Genomic DNA, 16,206 nt, shown 5'->3' with positions numbered 1-16,206 from the left:
ATGAGAAGAATGGAGAAAACTCACAGAGGAAGAGAAGAGATGAGGAATAAGGTAGACAAAATTTAAGTCTTATGTTATTATTGCATCCTTCAAATTCTCATCCATCATCCATCTAAATAAAATGCACCAATTATTATAATAGAGGCTATTTATAAATATAAGATTCATAAAGTTTAGCTTTCAATTTGGATTTAATATTATTTATCAAAAGATGAAATTAGGATTTTAAATGGACGTAGACTAGGTCATCAATGGGATGCCTTTAAATTTATGTTTTTTTGAATCTTGCTAAGATCTTTTATTTTCCCGCATAACTAATATAAATTATAGTTTTCCTAATTTAAAAATTTTAAGCTTTCTAAAAATATTAAAATATATTAAAAAATAGATCTCGAAAATATGTATACTAAGATGGTTAGTTGGACGTAGCTCCAATATAATGTTATTCAGTAAGTCATAATATGTGGAATAGATCGGCAAAAACTGTTTTGTAGTTGAAACAGAACATAAAAATAGAAATTTGGAGCTGAATATGGGAGCAGGAACTTTATGATTGAAATATCTAATAACATAAAAGAAATTAGTCAGGTATCTGAAATTAAATATTACAATGTAAAGGGAGCTGCAATTAGTTTTCTCTCACTAAATAATAGGAACCATGTTTGGTCCATATTTTACCTAACAAAAATAATCGCAATCGTAATCCTTGAATTTTCCTTTTTTGCACTTACAATGCCTGACATATACTTTGTCGAGCATACGGTCTCTGTACCGCGGAGGCTCGTACACTTATACGCCAGCGACCGTTTCTCTCTCTCAGCTCTCAGCTCTCAGCTCTCAGCTCTCACCTTTCTCACAGCAACGGAAGAGGGGATCAGATCACATAGATTCCGACAAATTTTTTCGGCTTCGGATTCCTTCCCCCTCGATCCATCTCTCGCGCGCTCTCCAGTCCCTGATCTCAGGTGTGGGCTCTGGGAGCTCGTGGGTGTGTCCTCGAATGCCGTAGAAACCAACAAGCTTGGTGGGGCTTTTCTCCCGTTTTTGCTTCCTGTCTCTCACCATCGGATTTCAATTGATCTCTGTTTGGGTTTCTTAGTTCTCTCTGTAGAGATCTCGTGGGATCTTAGATTGGGTTCGCTTTGGAGGGTGGGCCGAAAGGGACCCCTTCAATTATTTGATTTGTTCTTCCCGCACGGCCGTGTTTTATCTCTTGTTATTAGGGTTTTGAAAGAGGAAAGGAGGCTCCTTTCTCGGCTTTTTTGCGCGTTTTGATGTTTATTCCTTAGGATTTGAGGATATACTTTTGGTATTGGCCAATAGGATAGAAAAAAAGCGTTTTTTATTTCATTTTTTCTTCGATTTATCTACCTAACTGTAAATTTTAATCTATCTGACTTTTTTTTCGGCTGATTTATGTTTAGTTTTGTAATTTTGTATTGGAAAACCGATTTTAAAGTCTTCTATGAACGCCTAATCTGTGAACCCTAATTTTGTTGTGTTTTGAGTGCTCTGAGTAGAACCCATTTGATAAAGGTTGTGATTTGTGGGATAAAGTAGTCTCCTTTATCTCTTTCAGTTTTCCTTCTAATTGTTTCTGAGTTATTTGGGAAAGTACCCATTTGAGATTGTGGAGATTTGGGAGTTGCTCTCCCTCTTGTGCACCATGAGGAACCTCTTCCTCACTGATTCCTGCAAAGAGACACAGCTCCATGCCATCAATCCCCAGTCATGGCTTCAAGTTGAGCGAGGCAAGTTGTCGAAATCCTCCGCGCACTCCACTTCTTCCATGTAAGTCATCCCACTTCTATCTTGTTAATTATTTTCAGTTAATTCTCTGCAATATTTGGTTCTCTTGAATGGTGATGAGATGCTTGTTTTGTCTTGTGCCGATATAATACATACATAGTGAATCTCTTATCAAGGTTGCGGAGCCTCCCATTGTCCCACTATTTAAGCCTGTTGACTATGTGGAAGTCTTAGCTCAGATCCATGAAGAGCTCGAATCATGCTGGCCCCATGAAAGGTCAAACCTTTACTTGCTCCAGTTTCAGGTCTTTAGGGGTCTTGGGGAGGTCAAATTGCTTCAAAGGAGTCTCCATTCTGCTTGGCAGAATGCCAGTTCAGTCTATGAGAAACTTATATATGGAGCATGGTTGAGGTACGAGAAACAAGGGGAAGAACTTATCTCCGACCTTCTTGCTTCCTGCGGGAAGTGTTCTCAAGAACTTGGGTTTGTGGATGTTGCTTCTCAGATCCCATTTGAGAACTCGTCTGTCAAGTTGACCGGCGAATGTATTTTTGGTATGCCTCAAGTTTCCACTACTGTCTTCTTCCAGATTAGAGAAGAGAAGATAGCCTGTGAGAGACAGAAGATTGCTGCATTATCCACTCCATTCCACACCATGCTCAATGGGTGCTTCACAGAATCACATCTAGAAGTCATCGATTTATCTGAGAATGGCATATCGCCCACAGGAATGAGAGCGGTTTCTGACTTCAGTCTCACAGGCAGCTTAAGTGATTTGTCAGTGGAAATTTTATTGGAAATCTTGGTATTTGCAAATAAGTTTTGCTGTGAGAGGCTTAGGGATGCTTGTGATAGGAAATTGGCATCTCTGGTTTCCTCAAGGCACGATGCCATTGACCTTATGGAGTGTGCTTTGGAGGAAAATGCTCCTGTCCTTGCAGCATCATGTTTGCAAGTGTTCTTACATGAACTTCCCGGGTGTTTGAAGGATGAGCAAGTTGTGAAGATTTTTTCAAATGCTAATAAACAGCGGAGATCGATCATGGTTGGCCTAGCCTCTTTCTCACTGTATTGTTTGCTCGGTGAAGTTGCCATGGATATTGATCCGAGGTCAGATATCACCGCATGCTTTTTAGAGAAGTTAGTAGAGTCAGCGATGGATATTAGACAAAAGCAAGTGGCTTATCATCAGCTGGGATGTGTTAGGCTTTTGAGAAAAGAGTACAGTGAAGCGGAGCATAATTTTGATGCTGCTTTTGCTGCTGGGCATGTCTATTCTGTTGCTGGATTGGCCAGACTGGCTTGTATTAAAGGCGATAAGCTTTCATCTTGTGAGAAGCTCAGCTCCGTGATATCAGCTTATCCACCACTTGGATGGATGTATCAAGAGAGATCTCTGTATTCTGAAGGAGATAGAAAGTTGGAGGACCTTGATAAAGCAACGGAGTTGGACCCTACTCTTATTTATCCTTACATGTATCGAGCAGCATCTTTGATGAGGAAGCAAGATGCCAAACTTGCCCTCACAGAGATTAACCGTGTTCTAGGTTTTAAGCTGGCTTTAGAGTGCTTGGAACTCAGGTTTTGTTTCTATTTGGCCCTCGAAGATTACAGAGCTGCACTTTGTGACATCCAAGCAATTCTTACATTGTCTCCGGAGTATCGAATGTTTGAAGGGCGTGTTGCTGCTTCACAGTTGCATATGCTCGTTAGAGAGCATGTTGAACAGTGGACTACTGCTGATTGTTGGCTACAGCTTTATGATAGGTGGTCATCAGTAGATGATATTGGTTCCCTTTCAGTTATCTATCAGATGCTTGAGTCAGATGCTGCAAAAGGGGTCTTGTACTTCAGGCAGTCTTTACTTCTTCTGAGGTAAATTCTCAATACATCATGCTCTTCTTATGCTAGAATTTGAGCATGTTACTTTATAGTTTATAGTTTATTGGTTTTTTCTATTTACATTTGAACCACTGCAAACAGAGGATTTGTGTTTTGGTTGAGCAGATTGAATTGTCCTGAAGCAGCAATGCGTAGCCTACAGCTTGCACGACAACATGCAGCGACGGAACATGAACGTCTTGTCTATGAGGGTTGGATTCTATATGATACTGGTCACTGTGAAGAAGGACTACGCAAAGCAGAGGAGTCAATCTCCATTCAAAGGTCATTTGAGGCTTTCTTTTTGAAAGCCTATGCTTTGGCTGATTCGAGCCTTGATCCTTCATGCTCTGCTACTGTTGTTTCACTTCTTGAAGATGCACTAAAGTGCCCTTCAGATAGGCTTCGAAAGGGTCAGGCAAGTGTTATCTATTCACTTTCTTTATCATTGTTTTGACTAATACATGTTGTCAGCACATAATGAACAACACCGATCCTCCTTATCACTATAAAAACTAATAAGCTTTTTCTAACTCATTTATGTACTATTTGGTCATGAGATTCTTCTTTTTATTTCAAGTTGTCAAGGTAGGTTGGAGGTGTCTCAGTACTATTTCCACCAAAGTTGTCAGAATACTATCACCTTCCATCTAGCTGATTGATATGGTGCATAGAAGATAACTGATATGGAGCAAAAACTAATACCAACCAGTACTCTTCTGGAGTGACATTAGAAGCCCAGCTGGCAATTGTTAGGGCCATTCTGTTGAGAATTTCATGAAATTGGTCTAGCCTGATCAATTCCAAGCCTAGGAATACGGACTCGCAACCAGGCATGATCATTATTCCTAGGTCTTAAAGATTTTTGTTAATTCTTTTCCTTCATGATAAGAATAAAACTATTGGGAGAGCAAAAATCTTGGATTAGCATGGTCCACATGATCGACGTCAAAATTTGAAGGTCATGGTAGAAGTACAAGCCTAACTGATGCAGAACTGATTTTGTTCTTTTAAGTTCCTGTGTCTTATCAAATAATAACTTGATGATTAGCCATTCACTTGTTGTCCCAAATTATAGAAATCCATAATGCTTCATTTGCAAAGACCCCAAACTACTTCAGAGCACTGTTCTAAAGGTTCCAAGACTTTCTGATTTAAACTATAACTCTCAATGTCCATCATAGCTAAGTTACCCGAAAAGGTTGAGAATATCTAGTTCTTTCCTTAAATATTCAAAGAAAAATCTAACATCTAAGACATTGTTTTGTTTGATTTCTAAATTTTTGATTTTGTTTTTTGTTAAATCAAGTTAACTTAAAGTCCAATCACAGGATCAACCTAGGAATTTAAGTCAACATAAAGAAGGGATATTTTAGTGAATAACATGATTAGTCTTCCTGAATTTTTTTTGTCTTTTCATGCGTAAAATGTATTTCTATTATATTTCAACAACCCTTAAATTTTGTAGGTAAAATGTATTTGTATTGTATTTCAACAATTTAAGGGTTGATGATGAATACATTTAGTGGGTTTTTTTGGAGTTCTAGTGATGTAAAAGCATGCTTCAACTTAAAGGGCTATATCTTGTCATCTAATCGATGTATATTTTTGAATTTGTCATATCAAGCAGATATTTCGACTTATTACTAATTATTTTTTATAAGATTAATTCGAGTCTAATCAGGAACGTTTAAGGTTTGTTTTGTCTTGCAAAAGATCTAAGTGGGTCTCGGAAAAGTCTAGAATTCAGAGACAGTTGATTGAGTCAATTCTCATGTCTATTCTTAGTAGGAAATATATTTCCTGGAGCTTTGTTGATCCAGAATATATGATTGATATATCCTTTTTTGTACCATTTTATAATTTCAATAGCTTGATGAGAGGAATGTTCTAGTGGCATTTATCCTACAAGATGAGTTGTTTTGGTTGAGTTTACAGCCCTTGAACACATAATGAAAGTACAACATATATGCCGCTTTCTTGTATGTTATGAAATTGGCTGGTTTGCTTGAGATAGTTATCCTTTATATGGTTAGGATTCAATTTGTTAGAGATAGTTGACGCATTCATGATTTAGTTTTTGCCAAACACTATCGAGAAGAAAGATTTAAGTGTTACATTTAGTTGCCAATGGAAAAGGTCAAAATTTCCACCATGATGCTGGCATATCAGTAGACATAGGAACTTATTTTGAGGAAAAAAAGCCCTATGCTTACTTACCTATGACATCACCAAAATTTTGGGGCATTCTTGCCTGTTTGTGGTCGGATATACTAAGATGTTATACTTGACGACATGGATACATAGAGGACATGTTATGAGGGTTTACACAAAATGTGCCATGTGTACCATCTTTCTATCTTGGTCTTTGGCCCCCTCTCATTGTCCCATTGTGTTTATTGTGTAACTGCAGCTGTAATATTGCAGTTCAGGTCATAACTAGTGTAGCTACTCCTTAATGCTATGATGCATGTTAATTTTTTTTTCAATCTTTATCTTGATTTACACAGGGTAAACACTTACATATTGGGCTGCCTTATGTTGAATTATAACCCTATGGCGACCTTCTGACCTTGCCCCTTTTCATGACATGGGAGTTGCAAATTTTCTAGATATTGTTGTAATAACTATGCGGACTTTTGTGGTGAGAAGTTTATTTGCCCTTTTGAGATATTCATTCTTGTAGATGATCACCTCGTTGACCTATACATGGTGATACTGTTATTGGCAATTTCAATATATAGTTTTTGAATCCAGCGACTTGAATGCATGCAATTTACTGATAAATAACTGGAAATACAATCATGTCTATTGGAATGTTCTATTGAGTCATAATGTGTATCTGGTATGTGGATGTATTGTCTATTCATGTAATTGTTTAGTAGCATTCAGATGTGATATGTATATGGGCTATGACATGCTCTGTCCATATACTTTTAGCTAATATTTTATAAAATTGTATAAAAAGTTTTATTTATATTACCTTCTGTTGGCAAGCAGCTCTGATTCAGAGGGGCTAGGTATATAAAAAAATCAGAATTTTTCAATTGAACAACATTAATTAACAATGACCAACTGGAAAAAAACAATCTTTTTTTTTTTGAAAAAAGTGAAAAGTGACCATGTTGATGAAGAAATTAAGTTGCATAGCTTGTAAACTATATTGTTATACCAGATTGCAGGCCAACCTGTTGGGTAAATTGCAAGCACACACAAAACCATGTATTTGCCTTGATTAGAACTTTTAGTTGGATAAATTTATACAAACTTGAAATCCACTAAAACCACTCTCAGTTGCAATCCTATCATTTTGTTAATGATGAGGAAAAACTCAGGACCTGAATTGTCAGTATGATTTACCATATTATATATATACAGAAATGCGTTATGTAACTGTAAAACTCCATCTTTGTTTGTCATAAAACTCCATCTTGCAGGCTTTGAACAACCTTGGCAGTGTATATGTTGACTGTGGGAAGTTAGATTTGGCAGCTGACTGTTACATTAGTGCCCTCAAGATCCGGCACACACGGGCTCATCAGGGTCTTGCTCGAGTCCATTTCATTAAGAATGAGAGAAATGCTGCATACGAGGAAATGACCAAATTAATAGAGAAGGCTAGAAACAATGCATCAGCATATGAGAAGAGGTCTGAATACTGTGATCGTGACCGTACAAAGGAAGATTTGCACATGGTGACCCAATTGGACCCATTGCGAGTTTATCCTTATAGATACCGAGCTGCAGGTCAGATCCTCTCTCCCTGTCTCTATGCTTTTGGCACAACTGAATCTGCATGGATGAATACTTACATAATCCTATTATATCATAATTTAGGTATATCTTTGAATTTACTGATTATGAGATTAGATTGCAATTTTGCATTGTTTTTCAAAGATATGCCAAGTTACAAAAGATAAAAATTGAACGTGTTCCGCATCTCTGGATAGATTTTTATGTTGAACAGGAAATTTCTACTACAAGCAGGATATTTCAGATTTATGATTATTCTGTCTTCAGTTCTTTTTACCCCTTTTAAACATAAAACTAATTATCACTCAAGAAGCAATTTTATGCTTCTAGATTTCAAAAGATGAAAGAAAAGCTATGATACATGGTTTTTACAGAGACAGTCTCTTTCTGCTCGACTTGTTCTCGTGTAAGTTTTCGTTCTTATGCCATATATTTTCAGTGCTGTAGCCTTGGGCCTCTAAACCAGTTTAGCTGATGCAGGCTCTTCCATGGAAGAATCTATCCTTTACTCCTTTATAAATGATTGATTTTTCCTTTTCTCCATTTCTCTTAAAGTCCTTGATGGTTCTCTTTCATTTTGCTTATAGAGAACTTGTTCTGTTTCTTTGATTACAAACAGTGCTTATGGATAACCACAAGGAGAAAGAGGCAATTGCAGAGCTGACAAGGGCGATAGCATTCAAAGCTGACCTTCACCTCCTGCACCTTCGTGCTGCTTTCCATGAGCACATTGGGAATGGATCTAGTGCTCTTCGAGACTGCAGGGCTGCCCTTTCTTTGGACCCTAATCACCAGGAGATGCTTGAGCTCCACAGACGAGTAAACAGCCAAGAACCATGAGCGCATGTCATACTTTTCTTTATAACTACACCAGATCCATGCACCGGCACCTCATTATAGCCTGGCTTGGTTCTGTATTCTTTCTCCCCTTCTTCCACTTCCACCTTTCTGTTGTGTAATGTATGCCAATCACAGTTTAAGTTAATTTCTGTGTGTTTCACTTGTTAAATGTCTGTCTAGAAATTTTGATTCTCCGAATTAAATGAAAAGTTTAAAGGCAATCAAAGCAAAAATTTGGAGAAGATGCGATTCATGTGATTAGGTTACTAAGAATTCTCAGTCAAAAATATTACTTAACTAATGTTTCTCTTCGTGAGAGAGTGTGGTAGAGCTAGCATGTTTTCTTGTTGGCTTAGAGCAGATGCATCCTGCCATCCTACCCATTATATTTGGATTGAAGCCTGCACAACATTGTGGTGCTTAAAATGTCAGTTGTCTCACTAGGCAATAGGGAGGAGTAGGACCCATGAGTCACTGCTCGGCACTCTTTTATTTCCTCTTCTACTGGTGCACCTTGTTAAAGGAAGACCTAGGTTCCAATTTTCAGGCTACAAAAGATTTGTAAGCCTTACTTTCAGCAGGGGCCTTTCAGCACATTTCTTGTCAGTGGAGCCACTATTTTTCATTACACGCAGGATTCATAACCAGCTTGTTTTTTTTTTTTTTTAATATAAAACATAGATGAGCATGTTGCTTCTTGCCTGGGAAGAAAAACAGTGGAGGACAAGAAGGTTTATTGCTTAGAAGTATTATTACTTACATGGTGATGTTCAACTATGCTTTGCATGCATTAGTTGCTTCTTATAATTTCCATGACATCTTCTAATGGCTCTTTATAGTTTATCATTATATTGAAGCTTGATTCTTCATAGGAAACTCCATTCTTCTACTGAATCTGTATTCTTACATTTCTCATCACGAAAAGCAATGCAGATTTAGCAAGATAAGGGCACATGACTTCGAAAAAAAATATCTTGTTGTTTGCCTAGAAAATCTTTCGGCCATCAGGAGAAGTATTCTTATGATATCAGGATTTGAGGTTTGAAGTGTCCTCTGAGACTTTGATCCTGTCCGCTCCTGGGATTTTTCTTGATTAAAATTTCTAATCTTGTGACCAATAGCAAGGAGAATTAGAGGGTCAGATTTGGCTTCCTCATTTAGAGAGAGATAGTATAAAGAGAGGTGCAGGAATATGGCACTGAGAGAAAGGCAGAGAGAGATGCCATGAGGGATGAACGTATATGAGCCTACGACTCTCAACAAAGAAAATAATATGTATCAAACAAGGCTAATGTGAAGGTGGGAAGTGACAGCGGCTCTTCCTGCTTACAACCATGTTTGATGACAGATCCATAGTTTGAAATAAGGTGCTATCAAGTCACGCAGAAACCACCATGAAAACCCATTGATAATTTTATAACTATCCTTATTCATCTCAAAAAATAGTTTTAAATTCCCAATATTAAATAGTCACAAAATAATGGTTATTATAACAACGTTATAACGAAAAATAATAGAAAATAATGAAGTCATTTTCTTCCTTCTTTTGTTATTAGTTAAAATAATCTATTTTTTGGACAGTGCAATCATTATTAGAGAAAATTTAAAATAAATATTTTGTTATTTTAAATGGTAAAAGAGAAAATAGCAGCCGTTTTTATGTCATAACATTTCATTGTATAAGAGAAACAACAAAACTAACGAATCATAATGGCTATTACATTCGTATTATTTATCTCAATAATATAATAAGAGTATCTAAAAGCATTATAACTACAGTTTTAACTCATATTTCAATAATTTAAAGCTATGGATGGACTGTAGAATTCTATACAAATTTACATAATTTTTTTTTTGAGAAGATAAATATATCATATCTTTTAATTTAATCGAATATTAAAGATTTTTTTACCAAAAAAAAATTTAACATGAGATCAGCGGATCCCTATAATAATAATATCTCCTCGCCCAGCTCTTCATCTAACCTCCCCTGGTTCCAGAACCTTCTATCCTCCCCGCGCCCCCGCAAGCCGACACCCGACAGCGGCCAACTTCACCCGCTCTAGAACTTTCCATCACGAAATGGTGCCGGATCCCGTTTCCCTTTTCTCCCCTCTCTAAGAGATTAAGACGCTTCCCGGGTCCTCCTTCTCCTTGGGCATCATCGCTCTCCTCCCATTACCCCCGGAGCCACACGAATGGAATATTTCGCTAAGCTCGACTGTTCTCTCCTTCAGCGATCCCTCTCAATCCAATCATAACCGCTGTTACCGGTCTGATAGTTGGTTTCCGCTTTCTTCTCCCCTCGACTTCCTCTCTCAGCTGCCGTGTCGTTGTGCTCTCTCTGTGTCTTCGATTTCTTTGAAGTGAATTGGACTCTCGGTTTCTACTTGTGCTTCTCTGTTGTGGAATGAACCCGATTCTGAGTTTCCATTAAAACGCAGCTCTATCTCGTCATCTAGACCCCGTTTCTGGAATCAAAATCCCAGCTTTATCTGTTTAGTTGAATCAAAATCTCAACTTTGTCTGCCGTAATCTCTCCTCCGTCCGTGAATCCTCTTCCAAGTTGCTGTTTCTTTTGTTCTTTATTATTTGCTTTCATTCCAGATTCCACTGAAACCCAGTTCAATTTCGCGGGTTAGATCCCTCCCTTGATATCAAAATTCAAACTTAATTTGTTTGATTGGATCAAAATATCAGCTGTCTTGATGAATCCGGTCTTAAATCCAGTGAAAGAGGAGTATCCGGGAACGGTGTCTGGTTCTGATGATAGTATATTGGCTCCTCCGAGGCCTATGGAGGGGCTGCATGACACGGGACCGCCGCCGTTTCTCACCAAGACATACGACATGGTTGATGATCCAAGTACCGATCGGGTGGTCTCGTGGAGCCGGGGGAACAATAGCTTCGTGGTCTGGGATCCCCACACCTTCGCAACATCTCTGCTTCCGAGATACTTCAAGCACAACAACTTCTCCAGCTTTGTCAGGCAGCTGAACACATATGTAAGTATTTGCAATGCAAGTCATTCAAGTTGCTTTTAGGTTCTCTACTGCATTGGAAGCTATTAGCCAGTGCTGCTGCTTCAAATGTCTTTTATCTACCTGCTTATCAGGGTGAGGGTGTTTTAGAAGGAATGATTTAATTATTTCACACCAAATGTCGAGTTGTTGTCATGATTTTTGTTTGGTTCTATTAGATTGGAGACTGGGACAATGTTTTTTATCCATTTGTTCTCAATGTTGTTCTTAATTTGGCTTTCTGGAAAAGGAAAATGGAATTGGCAAAACATGAAAGTAATGTCTTAGTGAACCTGGGTTGTAATTTGATTACCTAGAGTATCATATTAGTTGGACTGACTGTCCTAATTCTTCTACTATTCTTCAGTAAAACTTAATTTGATTAGAGCCCTAAAATTGAAATTTTGAAAATAGAATATATATGTTTTCATGAACCAAAAAATTGTATTAAGAAGATGGAAGAAGGAAAAAAAATAAGTGCAGAAAGATAGACACCGCTGCAAATGAAATAACTTGCCGTATGAATGTGACTGAGGGGGATGTGGTGAAGTTTTCAGTTTGTCTGTGAGCTTTTGAATAGCTTGTAGTTTTCCACTATTCACATTTTTCATTTCAATTCAACTGTTCAAGATCCTCCTTTGGAGTTTCCACTGCATAATAGTTGAATTTTCTATTCAATGAGCGTTTATTTGCTTAAGAGAATGAGATTTCTTTTTTTTTTTTTTTAATGCTGAGTTTGTATCACTATCATCTCTTCTGATGGAGAAAATGGAATATAAATTTAGTTGTTTGAATCCATGATCTTCATTAGATCATGTGGTTGTAATTTTTATTTTTACTCTGGAAAAATGGATACTTGAATGAGAGAAACAGTGATGCATTATCTATCTGCCAATTGGCTAGTTAGATTTTTTTTGTTTTTAAAAGCTTCCCTTGTTTTTTTTTTTTTAAAACAGTACTGCTAAGGGACAAAAATTAAAAAAAGAAGAAAAACAAGGAAAAAACAAAGGAAAGAAAGATGTATACTCTTGCATATCGAAGGAATTACTATGTGAATAACACTGACGTTAAATGTAGAGCTATCTACGGAACTATTTGCTGTATTCTTCTGCTCATGATATTTTATGGCCTTCCACTGGTGACCATATCAATTAGAACCATCTTTTATATGTTTACTACATTAGGTATACTGGTTTTCTGCTGTTTTCTCTTTTATTATTGATATTGTATATCTTCTAGCATGAGTGTGATCTCCTATTGAAAAAACATTTCTATTTCATATGTCGAGTTCAGCATTAGTACCTTTTTGAATTAGCAGTAATTAGTAAAGGTATTAATTTAACTCTCTTAATTTGAATCCAGCAATCTGTAACTTTGATCACATATTCACAATTTTCCTATTTTCACCCTCAGAAACTAGGCACTAGGATGGGGAAAATGCTAAGTTGTCTGTTTAACGGGCCTTATTTGTGTAAGTTGACATTTTTGTGCTGTGATTGTCTGTAATTGTATGATTTCTATCAATAAGCTTTAATCGGTAGGAATAATAGAAAAAAATAATTTGAGGAAATAATCTGTTTGTTATTTGTGTATACAAAATAACTATAGAAGAAGATGAAGGAGAAGAAGAAGAAGAAAGAAGAAAAGAGAAGAAACATATGGACCCTTGCAAAATGAAATGACTGGCTATGTGACTCACGCTGAAAGGTAAACAGTAAACTGGTGTACTTGTTTATAACTTTGTCTATGTGCTTCTGAATGTTGCCTTCAGCAACTGGTGGTCCATCTTTTTTAATGTGCATACAAAATAATTATAGAAGATGAGGAAGAAGAAGAAAGAAGAATAGAGAAGAAATATATGGACCCTTGCAAATGAAATGACTTGCTGTATGAGCCAGAATGAAAGGTAAACAGTAAACTGGTCTAATTGTTTTTACTCTGTGCTTCTGTATGTTGTCTTTAACAACTGATGATACATCTTTCTTAAATGTTACTTCTTTGTGGTTACTTCCATATAATTTGTTTAAAGAACATTTATTAGGGCCTCTGTCAATCTCAATTTATGTTTATGAATTCTTGTTGGAATTAAACATCTAGAAGAAAATGACATTTTTTTTTGTTTGTTTTTTTACTATATGGGAAGTGGTTCTCTTGTCGTGCATTTGCTCACCAGTCCTAACTAGGAATCTGGTTCCTGCAGGGCTTCAGAAAGGTGGATCCAGATAAATGGGAATTTGCTAATGAGGGATTCCTCAGAGGCCAGAAGCATCTCCTTAAGACCATAAAAAGGAGAAAGCCACCTTCTCATCCTCCATCACAACAGCAAACTCTTGGTCAATATCTCGAGGTTGGACGGTTTGGATTGGAAGGAGAAATCAACAGGTTAAAGCGTGATAAGCAATTGTTAATGGCAGAAGTGGTAAAGCTAAGGCAGGTGCAGCAGAACACCAAAGCACACCTTAAAGCCATGGAAGAGAGGATACAAGGGACAGAACAGAAACAGCAACAGATGATGGCATTCTTAGCTCGAGTTATCCAGAACCCCAACTACCTACAGCAATTGGTCAATGAGAATGAGAGGCAAAAGGAGCTTGAGGAAGCCATATCTAAGAAAAGAAGGAGACCAATAGATAGAGCACCTGAGAATGATGACGTCGGAACGAGTGGGAATCAGAAACTTGAGATGCCAATGAAGATTGAAGTCCTAGAATCATTGCAAGACCTTAACCAGGATGATGTCTCAGATTTGGAGAGTATGGCAAAGGAGATTCAGGGAGTGGTGAGAAGCAGCATGGAGAGCTCAGAACACTTAGAGCAACAAGAAGACAAGTCAGATGGGGAGCTGAATGATGATTTTTGGGAGGAGTTGCTAAATGAAGGGCTTGGTGATGAGAAAGTTAGATCTGATATTGAGGCACAAAACAATGAGGATGTGAATGGCTTGGCTGAGAAATTGGGTTTTCTGAATTCAAGTAGTCCAAGATAGATAGTGTGACCTATAAAGATTAGGATGCTCAGCCTGTCACTGGCTCAAGTTGCATTTGATTCAATTGAGCCTCATTGCTTATTCATATGCGATGATATAATCTCCATTGTGGTGACATGGCTTACATGAAACTAATGTTGATTTTTCGGACTGGACAATTTCTATAATTGGTAGAATAGGCCAAAACAGGAGGAAACCGAAGGCATCATATTCTATCTCAGTATGAGGGACTGCAAAGCCCTATGCCCTGCCTACTACTTGATTTCTATCTCAGTATGAGGTTTCAATGGAAGGATTGGTAGCAGGCATCTGACAGTGATGCAGTCTAAAATTAGGGGCTATGATCTGGCAATTACCCTGTAAATGCTTGGCTGTAGTTTAAGTTGGTAGTATTGTAAAGAATGATCGCTAATATACAATATTAATCACTTCTATTTTTTGTAGTACAAATTTATCAGTATAGTATTATATAATCACATATTTCTTGTGTTTCTCCTCTAGACAATTTTATTTGTAAAGAAAGAAAAGCTTGTATAGAGATGATACTAGTTCAGTGTATTCTTTGATTCTTTGTCTGGCTTCTGAAGTTTTGAACTGCTTTCAGTAACTTGAACTGGTTCAAGAACATGCAAGCTTGCAGTATTTTCTGAATATGGCAACATATCACGATGTGTGATGAGTTCCTTTTACTTGTTGAAAAATGTGATGAGTTCCTTAGCCGATAAAAACATGCATTGGAAACCTAAAAGCTTCAAGTTGCGCAGGAAGGTTTGACTTTTGGTTTACTAGTCTTTGCTCCTTGGTTGTGGAACTCTGGCAGCCAAGCACTCATCTTGGAAACGTAATGGAAACAAGATACCGTAGGCTGCTATATAGAGCTGAAACCAGGTTGAATACAAATTGGATGCTAATATATTTATATTTATATTTATTTTACTTAACAAATATAGATATAGAGAGAAATATTAGTTGGATATAAAAAGTTATATTTATATTTTTTTAAATAAATATGGATACAAATTAGATATAAGTCATATAATTAAATTTTATAATCATAAAATAAAAATTATTACTAAATATATGGTAGATTAATTAATAGCATATTAGTATGGTTATATATTTTTGTTAAATGTTCATGAGTGCTATATAAAATTAAATAGAATTATAAATAGATTTGGATATTTGAATATGGAGTGGATAGATATTTATTTATATCTATATATATATTTTTGACAGATATGGGTACAAATTATCAAATATGGATAATAGTTGGTTGTTCACTTTTTAATTTATATTTGGATATATTTAAATATGGAAATGTCAAGTCAAAAATGACCTTTGCTAAGATGTGAGTATCTCTGATGGCTATTATGACAAGTTAAAACTATAAAATGCTTGCATTAGAACTCATGTTCCAATATTTTGATTTTAATGTACCAATAGAATTAGTTCATTAAAATATAGTGTAATTAATGTGAACTGAAAATTCAGATAATTTATTGCAGGCATACAAAAAGAGATAAATAGGGTAGGAAGAAGATTCGGGAAAGGATATATCTGGATTTGATTTGAGACAGATTTGACCATTTCCAACATCTGCCTCGGATCTGTTGTATGTCGGCGCTACATTAGGATCGGGATGGGTACTTGATGAGTTGGATTAAATTTCAACCCCTATGAAGTAAATGATCTTTAATTAGGATCGGGATGGGTACTTGATGGTCGCCGCTTAAGTTAGATCACGTACCAAACTCACCAAACATACCAGTCAAAGCGTGTTCATCAGTCAACCTATACCGCAACCGTCATACTTTGTTACCTTCTACTTCGTGAATATGATAGTTGACCTAATCCACTAAATCAAAAACAAAAGCCATCAGAACCGTCCCTCTGATGTCCTTCCTTGGGTCTATTCAATCAACGGCCCAAATTCATCGCAATCTCAGTCCAATTAGCCCAATGTGACCCGGTGACGC

General features: G+C 36.8%; 2 protein-coding genes across 4 annotated transcripts; both read left to right on the top strand.

The window, feature by feature from the left end:
* The first annotated feature begins 755 nt into the window (after positions 1-755).
* LOC103724119 (ETO1-like protein 1) lies at positions 756-8,466 on the top strand. Of its 2 annotated transcripts, XM_039114310.2 has the most exons (6): positions 756-1,024; positions 1,580-1,791; positions 1,910-3,625; positions 3,758-4,049; positions 7,069-7,378; positions 8,004-8,466. In XM_039114310.2, exons 2-6 carry the CDS (start codon positions 1,667-1,669, stop codon positions 8,222-8,224), a joined length of 2,664 nt encoding a protein of 887 aa, XP_038970238.1. In that variant the 5' UTR covers positions 756-1,024; positions 1,580-1,666; the 3' UTR covers positions 8,225-8,466. The 2 variants fall into 2 exon arrangements, with proteins under 2 accessions (XP_038970238.1, XP_088576932.1); XM_088720806.1 differs by having other exon boundaries at positions 756-1,791.
* A 1,783-nt stretch (positions 8,467-10,249) lies between these two features.
* On the top strand, positions 10,250-14,799 carry LOC103724118 (heat stress transcription factor A-2b-like). Of its 2 annotated transcripts, XM_039114311.2 has the most exons (3): positions 10,252-10,861; positions 10,955-11,229; positions 13,445-14,799. In XM_039114311.2, exons 2-3 carry the CDS (start codon positions 11,020-11,022, stop codon positions 14,228-14,230), a joined length of 996 nt encoding a protein of 331 aa, XP_038970239.1. In that variant the 5' UTR covers positions 10,252-10,861; positions 10,955-11,019; the 3' UTR covers positions 14,231-14,799. The 2 variants fall into 2 exon arrangements, with proteins under 2 accessions (XP_008813499.2, XP_038970239.1); XM_008815277.5 differs by having other exon boundaries at positions 10,250-11,229.
* The last annotated feature ends 1,407 nt before the right edge of the window (positions 14,800-16,206 follow it).

The sequence above is a fragment of the Phoenix dactylifera genome, chromosome 1 (genome assembly GCF_051530095.1).
Source record: "Phoenix dactylifera cultivar Ajwa chromosome 1, Ajwa_hap1_PhDact_Kaust_v1.1, whole genome shotgun sequence".
Taxonomy (NCBI): domain Eukaryota; kingdom Viridiplantae; phylum Streptophyta; class Magnoliopsida; order Arecales; family Arecaceae; genus Phoenix; species Phoenix dactylifera.
The sequence above is the reverse complement of the archived record's forward strand: the minus strand, read 5'-3'. Positions and strand labels throughout refer to the sequence as shown.

What these genes read in the sequence shown, in the direction of transcription:
- LOC103724119 (XM_039114310.2), top strand. Translation starts at nt 1,667, where the DNA reads ATGAGGAACCTCTTCCTCACTGATTCCTGCAAAGAGACACAGCTCCAT. An exon ending in GCGCACTCCACTTCTTCCAT is followed by an intron (nt 1,792 to 1,909) that starts GTAAGTCATCCC and finishes ATACATACATAG; the next exon opens with TGAATCTCTTATCAAGGTTG. An exon ending in CAGTCTTTACTTCTTCTGAG is followed by an intron (nt 3,626 to 3,757) that starts GTAAATTCTCAA and finishes TTGGTTGAGCAG; the next exon opens with ATTGAATTGTCCTGAAGCAG.
- LOC103724118 (XM_008815277.5), top strand. Translation starts at nt 10,933, where the DNA reads ATGAATCCGGTCTTAAATCCAGTGAAAGAGGAGTATCCGGGAACGGTG. An exon ending in TCAGGCAGCTGAACACATAT is followed by an intron (nt 11,230 to 13,444) that starts GTAAGTATTTGC and finishes TGGTTCCTGCAG; the next exon opens with GGCTTCAGAAAGGTGGATCC.